This window comes from Manacus candei, unplaced genomic scaffold (genome assembly GCF_025592945.1).
Source record: "Manacus candei isolate 608988 ecotype Guabito, Panama unplaced genomic scaffold, ASM2559294v1 h1tg000023l, whole genome shotgun sequence".
NCBI lineage: Eukaryota > Metazoa > Chordata > Aves > Passeriformes > Pipridae > Manacus > Manacus candei.
Window position 1 is genome coordinate 8048366 of NW_026138071.1, and position 12213 is coordinate 8060578.

Consider the following 12213-nt stretch of genomic DNA (forward strand, 5'->3'; position numbering starts at 1 on the left):
GAATTAAATGCAAAAAGACAATCTGAGCATCTGCATACGTCCAGGACAAGAGGATCAGAGATTCACAGGGTTCTTCTGGCTGGTGCCATGTAACTATAAGCAAGTAACAAACATTCCTGTCCTGCCAATAGTGCACAACTTTCCCTGAACTGGAGACTAAAAGGTTCAATCAGAAAATGTGAGTTATAGACAACAAGGTCTCCCAGGTGAAAGATCCCTTCCCTGGAGTTGTACAGGGCACAGGGCTCAGCTGAGAATGTGTTTTTACCCGGAAGAGGTGAAATACCATATTCCAGCTTCAGCACCGTGTTTGTGGACTGATCTTGTTCATTTGAGTCTCTGCTCATCTTGCTGGAAGAGGAGAGGCAGCTGCTGCAGCCAGGGCTGGCTGTAGCAAGGTTACACAGTGGCTGGCGCCATGGAGAGAGTACAGTATCGTTTACATTGAAGTGTGGCTCCAGGGAGTCTGTGTACTGCAGGGACCTTAGCTGTCCCCTCCCTGCTTTAAAGGCTCTTCACTTGTTCATCATCCTCCAGCCCTTTCTCTGAAGGCATGTTTCAGAGGCAGTGCAGCACTTCTGCCTGTTTGCCAGCACCTCCCTGCTTATTTGCAGTAGTGCTGTCCCCTCCTGGTCTCCTTGGAGTCCTTCCTTGTTATCCTGCCCTTGCTCTCAGAAGTATCTCACCTTTTCTGCCTGGTTTCCCTTGCATGGCTTCCTTCATGCTGTAAACTCCTATTTTCTCTCTCCCCCTCCCTCCCTCTCCCTCTCTCTCTCTTTCTCTGCCATGTGGGGACTCCCAAGAGTCTCTTATGCTTCCTGCTCAGGTCCTGCTCAGGTTCTTGTGCTTTTTATCTGTGGTGCTTTAGGGCTCCACCAGCTTTTCCCTCAGAATGAGAAGCGGGATTCAGGAGTGTGGGTCACAGAGTGGCAGTAGTGAGACGAGTAGTGGGTTGAGGGAGCAGGATGTTACTGTAAAGGTCACAGCAAGTGTTGACTTTCCAGGCTGTAGGTAGCTGGGTCTAGTCTTGGTCTGAGCCTTCTCCCTCTCTCTTTTTCCCTGCCCCTCCCAGCACTTCCATGAGGCTGCATACATGGCAGATGACCGTCAAGATCTCCTCAACGCAATCAATGAGTTCTTGGACTGCAGCATTGTCATCCCCCCATCAGAGGTGGAGGGGAAAGACTTGCTCAAATCCATTGCCACCTTCCAGAAGTTGCTGCTGAAGAAGAGGAAGGAGAGGGAGCAGAAGTCCATGAAGGAGGGGACTGTTCAGGAAGCCAAAGGTCTCTCCACTCACATTTGGGCAAGTTTATGCCTAGTGCCCTGCATGCCCCAGTGGGCCCTCCCCTCCCAGAACCTGGCACGGGTGTGAGGAGGTCCTGGCTCCTGCAGTGGGGAGCTGGGAGGGGGACAAGGGGAGCAAGACACTGGCTGTGGGCAGCTCTGGCAGCTGGGGGCAATGGGACGTGCAGTGGAGGGGGCTCACCAGGCTAGTGCTGCTGGAGGAAGGTCTTTACGAGGTACTGGGGAGAGGGACAGCCCAAGGGCCCACCTCTGTTCCCTGCTCAAGCTCTGCCCTCCATGCATCTCTAGAGCTGTGTGAAGTGAAAGCTGAGGAAGAAGAGGAGGAAGCTGAGGACGACCCTTTGAAGCGAACCGGGATATTTTTTGGAGGTCTGGTTCGGGACATAAAGCGCAGGTACCCCAAATACCTCAGTGACATCAGAGACGCCTTGCACAGCCAGTGTCTCGCAGCCGTTCTCTTCATCTACTTTGCTGCTCTCTCTCCTGCCATCACCTTCGGGGGACTCCTAGGTAATGGGCCTGCTTTCTGGTCTGTTCTTTGCACTCTGGGACACTGGCTGTGTCTGTGATGCTGTGCTGGGGTGGGCTTTGGTGCTGTTCGCTCAGGGAGAGTGGTCGTGCTGCATCTCGGCTGCTGCCTTGTTCCCACCCTGCCACTTGGCCTCTCCAGTCTCAGCTCCCCGGGCTCCTTCCATGCTCCCTGCCTAACACAGGGGACCTCTGACTGATGGGATGGGGACCTGCCTCCTCTTTCTGGAGCTGTGCAGCCTGCCTGCCTGTAGTGATGGTGCCTGTGTCTGGCCTATAACACTCACATGTTGTTCTCTTTCCCAGGAGAGAAAACTGAGGGTCTCATGGGGGTCTCCGAGCTGATAATCTCCACCTCAGTTTTAGGGATCCTCTTCTCCCTGCTCGGAGCCCAGCCGCTCCTGGTCATTGGCTTCTCAGGGCCTCTGCTGGTGTTTGAAGAAGCTTTTTACAAGGTACATGTGAGGCAGTATCTATGCTTGGTACCTGCTCACTCTGCCCTTGTTCTGGAGAGTGCAGCTGGCATTTCTCAGCTCTGCAAAGTGTCTTTGGTAGTTTGGACTCCTTGGGTCCTTCCAGGCTCCTCTCAGCTCGGCCAGGGCTGCCCCTGGCTCTGCTGACCCTTTACAGGTCACTCTGTAGAGAGTTCTGCCTCCCATTGCTGTGTCCATTATTCATTGAGGTGTGACAGTGATAACAGCACTCCTCTACTTGCTGACTCTGAGGGAAGCATTGTCCCCCAGCCCTGTGCTGCAGCCCATCTTGGCACAATAAGCACTTGTAGCTGCATCCTAAAACTTTCTTGTTCTTGGGGCTTCCTTTGAAGACCATTTCACAGCTTACACTTGTGTCCAGGTTTCCTTGTATGTGAGCCCAACAACGTGCGTACCACTCATTTGGGATGTGCCATGTACGTTACTCCTACCTCTCAGGATAAGGCCTAGGGTGTGTGCAGAGGTATCCTGGCTGGCCAGGATGGATATGTTTCTTAAGTAGCATGACCCCTTTACTCTTACAAGCATCCTTGTACCTTCAAGCAGTGGGTCTAATCCTTCTCTTTTTTTCTGACTCCTAGCATGTCTGTGTCTTTAAAAAAGCATGTTTTTACCTACAGTTAGATTTTCACCTTGGTGTGTCAAGAGTTTGGAGGTGATGCCATTGCAGAGTGTGAATTTCCCTGCTCTCCTGTGACTGCACTTCTCACTGACCTCTTTTCTTTGCCCAGTCACAGTGTACACAGGTGTACCTCTGCTTGTGGTGGTACCGAGGAAAGCTGCAAAGGGAGAGATGTGACTGGTGCTGGAAGTAGTTGGTGTTGATGTGTGTGGAGGAGCAGAGGTGCTGTCTGAGATTATGGCCCAGCTAATGTAGCCTTTATGCAATGGGACATAGCAGGATGCTCACGCTCTCCTTTGTAGGGAACAGGTTTGTGCTGTTGAGTGCATGGAGCAGTGGAGGGCTGTGTTTGAGCAATGGCACCTCCATATGGGTGGGATGGGGAGCATCATGCATGGTTGGCTTCAGCAGAAAGCAAAGGAGGTGCTGTTAAAAAGACTGAAAAGGTAAAGACCTGCTTGGTGTGAGCTGGCAGGTGTTAAAGAAAAGTCTGCAAATTTGCCTGTGACTTCAGCAATGAATTCACTGTCTCTGTGCTGGATGCCTAAGCAGATGTAGATGCTTTTTTCCAGGAGAATCTTTGATCTTAATGGGGAGCAGATGCAGGAGGCAGCCTGAGGAGCCGTAAGTAACTCCTTCCCTTTCCATTTCAGTTCTGCCAGACACAAGGCATTGAGTATCTCACAGGCAGAGTGTGGATTGGTCTGTGGCTCATCGTCTTCATCTTCATTATTGTGGCAGCTGAGGGAAGTTTCTTGGTGCGCTACATCTCGCCCTTCACCCAGGAGATCTTTGCTTTCCTCATCTCCCTCATCTTTATCTACGAGACCTTCTACAAACTGTACAAGGTGAACCTTCCCCAGGGAGATGGGCCACTGCATCTCTTGATCTCTCAGGACCCTGTTGCTTTAGCATACAAGTGGCAGGGGAACAGGGCCAACTCAGCCACAGCTTTCCTAGACATTCTGCAGAGCATTTCTTTGCTGGCCTCTCATGCCTCAGCACAGCTGCCTCCTGTGCCATCACAGAGGGTGGCAGGAAGAGCCCTAATGTCTCTCTCCCCTTCTCTTCTGCAGGAGGCATTAAAGAGGGGCTACTTTTTTCTCCCCAACCCTCTGCAGCTGGGTAGGTTGTGAGGCGAAGTGACAGATACTGGGATTGTCTGTGCCCACCATCTACCACCCTCACCTCTCCACAGAGCAGGACACCTCCGCTTCCCCCGGCTCCCATTAATGACAGTGCCCCCTGCCCCTCCTTGTGGTAACTTGCCTGCTGCTTTTCTCACCTGTCCAGGTGTTTGCAGAACATCCTTTGCTGAAGTTCTACCCACCGAATGTGCAAAGCAGCCTGAATGCCAGCATGCTCTCTGCAGATGCAATGTCACTGGGCACCAGGATGCAGCCCAATACTGCTCTCCTCTCCCTCATCCTCATGCTAGGCACCTTCTTCATTGCCTTCTTTATGCGCAAGTTCAAGAACAGCCGTTTCTTAGGAGGAAAGGTGAGAAGTTCGTGGGACCCAGATGTTGAGGACAAGGGATGTGCCAGACATGTAATTCTTCTTGGTACAGACCTTTGTTCTCCAGAGCACTTGGATGTCCCACAAAGAAACACCAGAAATCCCTCAAGTACCTTGCAGAAGGGATAGTAGCCCACCCTAGGCTGCAGACCAGAGCTGACTGTTGGTGACAGTATTTGCACTGTCCTGCTCCAGTGAGCTTTGCCGGAAAGTCCTCTGCGCCTTGGGAAAGCTCTTTGGTCTGGATAAAAATCTATTAAACTAGAATATAGGGGCAAGAGCTTACAAGTTGTTCTCTTTGGACATCTCTCATATGCAGGGCATCTGTATAATACCTGCACCACTGTCTAAAAAGGCCAGCAGGAGCAATAAGCCAGTCATTTAAGAGGACTGTGTGTTATGTGGGCAATGGGATGCACAGCCCTATGGGTCAAGTCTGGGTTCCCTTGCCCTGCCCATCAGCAGTGCTTAGGTTTGCAGTGGTGCCTGGCCCCACTTGGGGCTTCTCTTTGCTGCAGGCTCTCTGTAGCAAGGTGGATGCATGGAGCTGGCCCTTCTCTTTGCCAGTGACAGGTCTTTATTCTGCAGGCTCGGCGGATCATCGGAGACTTTGGGATCCCCATCTCCATCCTGGTCATGGTGCTGGTGGATTACACCATCACTGACACATACACGCAGGTAGGTGCCAGCACTGCCCTCAGAGCCCCTCCTGCAGCCCAGCAGTAATTCCCTGTGGCACTGTGGCCTGCTCTTGTGCAATGGGGAATTTGTATTTCCTGCTTCTTTAGTCATAACAGCACAAAGCAAACAGAGACATTCCCCTTGTCCTCACTCCCACGCTGAAGAGAAGCTCCAAGGGTCTTGCTGAGACTGAGGCCAGATCTACAGGGACTGGAGTGTCCTAGTATCCCTCTGGTATTCCAGCTGTTCGTAGGGGAGGCTTTAGGGGCTTTAAGGAATTTCACTGCAGTTAATTCCTTGTTTGTAACTCTAAACACTTGTAGTCAATCAACAGGATATAAACTGGTTATGCACACTGAAGAAGCTGGCATGTAGAATGGTTTCAGTGGGGTTTAATACTTAACATACTTATTCTCTCCTTGATTGTAGAGGCTACTAAATATTTTGATCACAGTCTTAATAATTTTTCCCCAGTTTATGCACAAATTTAGCATTAAGTTTGATAACTTAATGTTATCAGACAAGCCCATCTCACAGGTTTCATTTTTTCTCCTTTTTCAGTAGATATGTACTTATATATTTTTGTTGTGGTATTTTTTTTCACTAAGACTGCGGAAAGGGTGAAAGCTATTTCCTGTTCATCATGCAAGTTTTTTATCAAGACAGCCCAAGGCTTGGTGGAATCAAAATGCATTTTTATTCATTTGAATTTCAATGAAAAATTTGGGTCTATCAGATGTTAGTAAAATCATGCACTTTGTTACATTCTTTTCATACCCTTCTACACTTCTACAATTAATATCAAAAGCATTATCATTTCAGTATTAACTCAGCATATGTACAAAGCTTTCTGAGAAAATGGTACTTAGTTACACAGCTTAGCTCAAGGACAAACATTCCAGGAATATTATTCATACTTATGCTGATTAACATAAATGCAAATCATAAACTCTCCCTGCAGTGCAGATAGCAAAAATTGCTGTAGAGGAACACAGAGCCAAGGGTTCAAATGCTAATGAACGCAGGGTCAGGATGATGTACAGCTAGGAGTCTGTGTGGTCTGATGGGAGCCACAAACACGATATTCCCTCTGAACATGGTCAGGATGAGGTCATTTCCAGAGAATGTGGTCACTTCTGGGGTTCACACTGCAAAAACAATGCTGAAAAATGTCTCAGAAAAGTCTTGGAAAGTCTAGAAAGCCACTTCAGAGTAGGGTAGGAAGTTCAGAACACTTAATTTGTCCAAGAAGAGGTCAAGGAGCATTGTAACCAATGGCATGGGGGTGAGGTTCCTGAAGGAAGATGATTCCTTGGTCTTTTGGACAAAAATTAAGGAAATTTCAATAGCTGAAAGGAAATGAGACAGTCCCATGTTAGGGGACATGGGACTTTTTGCACTGAAGGGGATTGATTACCTATGAGAAAGTCCTGCTCAGTTCAGGGTGGCTTATCCCATCATCTGAAGTGTTCAGACCCGGGAGAGCAGGAGGATCAAGGCTAGTCCTGTGTAAGGCTGTGGGCAGGTGTGTATTGATGAATAATTGCTGGGTTTTGTGACTACACCACCAGAAGCTGAATGTCCCTTCTGGCCTGTCGGTCACATCTCCTCACAAGCGTGGCTGGTTCATTCACCCCATGGGCAGCAGTGGGACCTTTCCACTGTGGATGATGTTTGCCTCTGCCATCCCTGCTCTCCTGGTCTTCATTCTTATCTTCATGGAGACACAGATCACTACGTGAGTACCTCCCCTACCAACCCCAACTGTCACTAACCCCTAGGTAGGCAAGGTGCCATTCACATGGAGATGCAATGGGCATCCCAGAGGAACAGCAGGGGCGGGATCCTGGCCATTTCAGGCTGTACCTTGGCTTCTCCACTCATCTTTTGGTTCCCCCCCGGCATGTGGTGTGGAGGAGACCTGCCTCAGCCAAGCACAGGAGGAAACTTCTAACCTGAAGCTGACAGCCATCATCCATCCCTCTCCTCAGCCATCTCCTTGTTATCCCCATGTGTGCTGTCTCCAGAGAGCGAATTGAATGTTGTCCCCAGCTGCAGTGCTATCTCTGGGCACTGACCTGGGCCTGGCACTGACCCAGGCTCTATTTTCTTTCAGGCTGATTGTTAGTAAGAAGGAGAGGAAGTTGCTGAAAGGCTCTGGCTTCCACCTGGACCTTCTTCTCATTGGCACTATGGGGGGGCTTTGTGCACTCTTTGGGCTGCCCTGGCTGACCGCAGCGACAGTACGCTCCGTCACACATGTCAATGCCCTGACTGTGATGAGCAAGGCCATCGCACCAGGAGAGAAGCCCAGGATCGAGGAGGTGAAGGAACAGCGTGTGACCGGAGTGCTCATTGCTGCTCTCGTTGGTGAGTCTCTGCTTGGGTGAGGGAGGGAGGGGAGAGGTCAGGACCAACCGTGTGCATCTGCTGGCAGTGTCCCTGCCCCACAGGCCAGCCTGTGGTCTGCCTGCTCACTGCAGGACTGCCCACACCAACCCCTTTGGAGCTTCCTTTCCTCTCCCAGGACGGAGAGGGGGTGGGAGAGGGATGGAGGTTGAGGTGTCTTGTGGAGGGGCTGGCATGGGACAGACCATGCCCTGAGCTCTGTCTGTGCAGGTCTGTCCATTGTGATGGGGAACATGCTGCGGCAGATCCCGTTGGCTGTGCTCTTTGGCATCTTCCTGTACATGGGGGTTACATCTCTCACGGGCATCCAGCTCTACGAGCGGCTGCTTCTGATCTTCATGCCATCCAAGCACCACCCTGACCACATCTACGTTGTCAAGGTGAGCAAAGACAAGTTGCATGGAACCAGGTAATGAGGAGCAGAGGAAGAAGAGGTAGGGGAGGGGAGGATAGTGCTTTGCTAGAATGATGCTTGGCTTGGTGACCCTCATTGGCTGCAAGTTTGTGCTGAGAAGTGCAAGCCATGCACAGAGGTGGTACAATGCCATCGTATGCCTTGGATAGCATGCCGTTAGGCTGCACCCAGGAGTCTATTGCCAGTATATTGTATGGACAGACAGACAGTTTATAGGAGTGAGTGGATGAAGGGACACTGCACTGCCAGGTGGGTATGTTCCCAAGACACAGGGGCTGATGCGTTATGGAGTTCTACCTTGCTGTAAAGGCAGGTAGAGCATGCAGCAGTGTTGCATTGCTGTACTAATCTATGCAGAAGGGTTACATTCTGCCAGTTGGGTGTTCATTAATCTGTGTGGAAGGATAATGTGTTCTTAGACTAGATTTACCTCCTAGGTGAAGACCTGGAGAATGAATCTCTTCACCTGCATTCAACTGGCCTGCATTGTGTTGCTTTGGGTGGTGAAGTCTACAGTGGCATCCCTGGCCTTCCCCTTTGTCCTGATCATGACAGTGCCATTGCGACGCTTCGTGCTACCCCGCTTCTTCCACGACAGGGAGCTCAAAGCGGTAAGCAGATAGCTGTCTTCACAGTCTAGCTTGCAACACTGCAGTGAGATTGAGGAGATTTGGCAGCCTGAAAGGCTGGAAGAACCTGAGCCATCAAAGCCTTGTTTTTTCTTGCTGTTATCTGAGGGTCTTTGCTCAACAGCAGTAGGTGGGTGAATGGCTTCCTTGGAGGTTTTAGCTCTGGGAGTGCAGTGTCAGATGGATGGGCAGCCTCGGGCAAGGAAACGCAGGTTCCTTCTAGGCAGGGGCCTAGAATACAGGTTTCCCCTTCCATCTTGTGGCTCATTCATCAAGAGACACCCCAGTTCCCCACTGAGCCAGTAGCAACAGCCCAGCATCACAGCAGAGCCTGTGGCTGCCTGGCACTTAAACATGTAACCACAATGCCAGGGTGCTGGCAGCTGCTTGAGATCTGGCAGCTCCTCTGCTGCTGTCAACATCCTGAGCTCCTGTTGGTGAACAGCCTGGAGCAGCACCTAGGAGTGGGTGCTGCAAGCAGGGGAAGAGGGGGGAGCTGCAGTGCTGGACCAAAGCCCCGGTCCTTGGAAAGGGCATCAGGCTGGGGATGCATAGATGGGCATGAGGGTTTAAAAAAGGAGCCTGTTGGGAGGGGAAGGAGCAAGAGCCTTGCTTTTCCAGCACAGCCCAGCTGCCTGGGTCACTGTGTGCTGATCCCTCCGTGCCAGGGTTGACCCCACATTGGGGCCAGCTGTGGCCTTCAGAGCCTGGTCTCTGCCTCTTCCCAGTTGGACTCAGAGGATGCGGAGCCAAACTTTGACGAGGATGGCCGGGATGAGTACAACGAGCTGCACATGCCTGTATGAGCTGGGACCTGCCCTCCCCACTCATGGGACAGGCCGCTCACACCTGCTCACCCCTCCTGAGAACTAACTGGGGACTTGCCATGAGTCAACGATCTCTTGCCTGGACCAACGAATGGCTGTTCCATAGCCCTGCAGGAGGCAGCCCTGGATGTGGCTGCCCCATCGTTCGCTCAGCAGAGGCTGTGAGTCTCTCTCCTCTTGGACCTAGTGGGCTGAGAGATGCCTCTCACATCACAGAGCTGTGTGGGCCCTCAGTGCCCTTGGGTCAGGGGTCTGTCCCCTCCCTGCTGGAGGCAGCCTGTGCCTGGTCTCCAGGTGGTAAAAGGGAACCCTGCCAGCTGGTGCCACTGCATCCCCCTCCACTACCATGAAGCTCTCAGCACCACATGACACTGAGCACTCACAGAGATGGGCTAGAAGCTGCCTGTGGATGGCCAGTGGGCTTCTCCCAGGCCAGCAGTCTCTTTACTCAGCTGGCAGATGCCTTGCTCCTGCTCCCTCTGCCCCCTTCTAGGAGTGCTCACATTGGGCCTCTGCCACAGCCCCTGGTCCATGGGGCTGCTGCAGCCTGGCAGACAGGCAAAGAGGGACAGGCACCCTGGCCCTATCCTCCAGACCATCATCTGTGCAGTCACCTTCCCACATAACTGTTTTCTTGCTTGGCATGGGAGAGGTTGTTAGCCTCCTCTCAATTTTCCCAACCTTATTCCCGAAGGCAAACTGCACCGGGAGGGGAGGCTGGGGACAAGCAAGTATCCTGAAGCCTTGAGTGTCTGCCCTCTTGCAGGAACTAAGAGGAGTCCTGTGCCATTCTGCACCTCCACAAAGGTTGCAGGGGTAAATGCATCATAGGGCTGCATCCCAGTTCCTGATGCCCACATTTCTGTCCCTGAGAATAAACCATGTTTAAGAAGCTATACAAGAGATGTAGTGCTGAAGCACAAAACAGTCCTTTGGGTCCCCTCCCGTTCCCTGTGCAGTGATCCACTGAGTCTGGCTCCTTGCAACCCTACAAGGAAGTCACTGAAACCCCCAGCCCCAATTCTGCTGCCATACTGAGAAGACCTTTCACATCCAGTGGTTTCCTCCTAGTGGGAGGGAGCAGCATTCAGCCCACCTGTCAGCCCCCATCAACTCTGGGCAGCTCCAAACACAGAATCACAGGATGGGTCAGTGTGTCATCTGGTCCAACCTCTGCTCAAGTAGGGTCATCCTAGAGCACATGGCACAGGACTGCATCCAGACAGTGAATGTCTCCAGTGAGGGAGAATCCACCACCTCTCTGGGCAACCTATTCCAGTGCACGGTCACCAACACAGTAAAGTTCTTCCTCATATTCAGATGGAACTTCTGTGCATCACACCTTTCTGCCTGACAGGGCTTCCTCTGGGGTCTCACCAACCTGGCAGCATTTGTTCAGAGCTGGCCCAGAAACTGCTTAATGGTGCCCTTACTGCCTTTGGCAACTCCAAGGGTAGTGCCAGAGGAGACAGGCACACCACCCTCTCCCTGATGGTTGGAGCTGGAGTGGTCTTCTGGAGGAAGCTGGGATGCATGCTTCACCACTGGATTTGGGACAAGACATTGCCCCTATTCCCACTTACCAGCCTGGCTCCTGCGAGAGATGGTGGTTGCTTCATTACGGGAGGGTCCGATGCCTTCCTTGGGAGGCTGCAGAAATATCCCATCAGAGAAAGAAGCCTCCCCCCACAGCAGGTTCCTGCCCACAGCCTGGCCCCCCCGCAGGGCCCAGGGCGGAGAGACGAGTGTCTCTGTGTGTCTGTGGCCGTGTGTGTCCTGTCCTCCCTGTGTAGTGTAGGAGGCCTGTTGTTGCTGTGCATTGTGACTCCTCTGACTGTAGTGGAAACAGCTACACCAATAAACTCTTCACAGGAATTGTGGCTCTGGATCTGCGCCTTTGTTTTTATTGCCAACGGCAATAAATTGATTGAAATTCCCCAACACAAAACTTTCTTGCCCACAACAGCCAGTAAGGTAGCAAGCCCCTGCTGGAGCAAGGGCTGTAACCATGTCATCCACTACCAGCGCAGAGGTGGGTTTTCCATTGCCATCATCAAGCAGACTGGTTACTGTGGACCCAGCTAGATCCCCCATGCTGGCTGCTGGAAACGGGAGTCTGAGCCCCATATTTAACCAGAAACACATATTCCTACCTGCTTGCATCTGTATACATGTACGCACTCCTGCCTGTGTGCTCAAGAGCGCTCAGTGCCCATGTCCTTATGCAGTCCATAGCCACACGCTGAATGGCAGGGCCATGTGCTGAACATGGAGGAAACATCTCATTAACATGTTCTCTCCACGCTTTCTTCCCAGGCAGGAGCTGAGCCAGGTTCCCATGAGCTGCTGGCTGCCCGCAGCCCACGTGGTGATGGGCTGGGTGTCCTCCAGTCATGCTTTCCTGGGTGCTGCTGCTGGGAGTAGGCAGTAGTCCTACCTCATGTGGTCAGTCACGGGCTGCTCCATGGGCTGGCCAGTGCCATGGGGTACATGGCAGAGGGCTGAGTCTGCCCAAGTACAGGAGTGGTGGCCATCCTGTTTCTGAGCCGGGCCTGCTGTTGGGCAGGCAGTGCTCCAGGTCCTGGCAGCGCTGCTGAACCTGCCGGAGAGGAGGCAGTGTGGGTGCCTGCGTCCTGAGCATCCAGATAGGTTGGATGGGAGTATCTAAGACCTGCAGCCTGCTCTACCATGTTAGGAAACACTACCTCTTCCATTCCCCACTTCATGGCTCTCCTTCCTCACATCATCACATGGCTGCCTAATGGGCCATTGCGTTGAACTG

At 52.1% G+C, this 12213-nt stretch overlaps 1 protein-coding gene across 2 annotated transcripts in view; it reads left to right on the top strand.

The window, feature by feature from the left end:
* Positions 1-11312, top strand: part of SLC4A3 (solute carrier family 4 member 3) — a 34044-nt gene extending 22732 nt beyond the window's left edge. For both annotated transcript variants that reach the window (XM_051786629.1, XM_051786627.1), the window contains exons 13-23: positions 1073-1286; positions 1597-1818; positions 2143-2291; positions 3606-3800; positions 4246-4452; positions 5059-5148; positions 6723-6889; positions 7268-7521; positions 7771-7940; positions 8413-8586; positions 9333-11312. In XM_051786629.1, coding sequence (XP_051642589.1) covers positions 1073-1286; positions 1597-1818; positions 2143-2291; positions 3606-3800; positions 4246-4452; positions 5059-5148; positions 6723-6889; positions 7268-7521; positions 7771-7940; positions 8413-8586; positions 9333-9410 — 1920 coding nt within the window. In that variant the 3' untranslated portion in view covers positions 9411-11312. The remainder of the gene's footprint in view (positions 1-1072; positions 1287-1596; positions 1819-2142; positions 2292-3605; positions 3801-4245; positions 4453-5058; positions 5149-6722; positions 6890-7267; positions 7522-7770; positions 7941-8412; positions 8587-9332) is intronic.
* Positions 11313-12213: the final 901 nt, after the last annotated feature.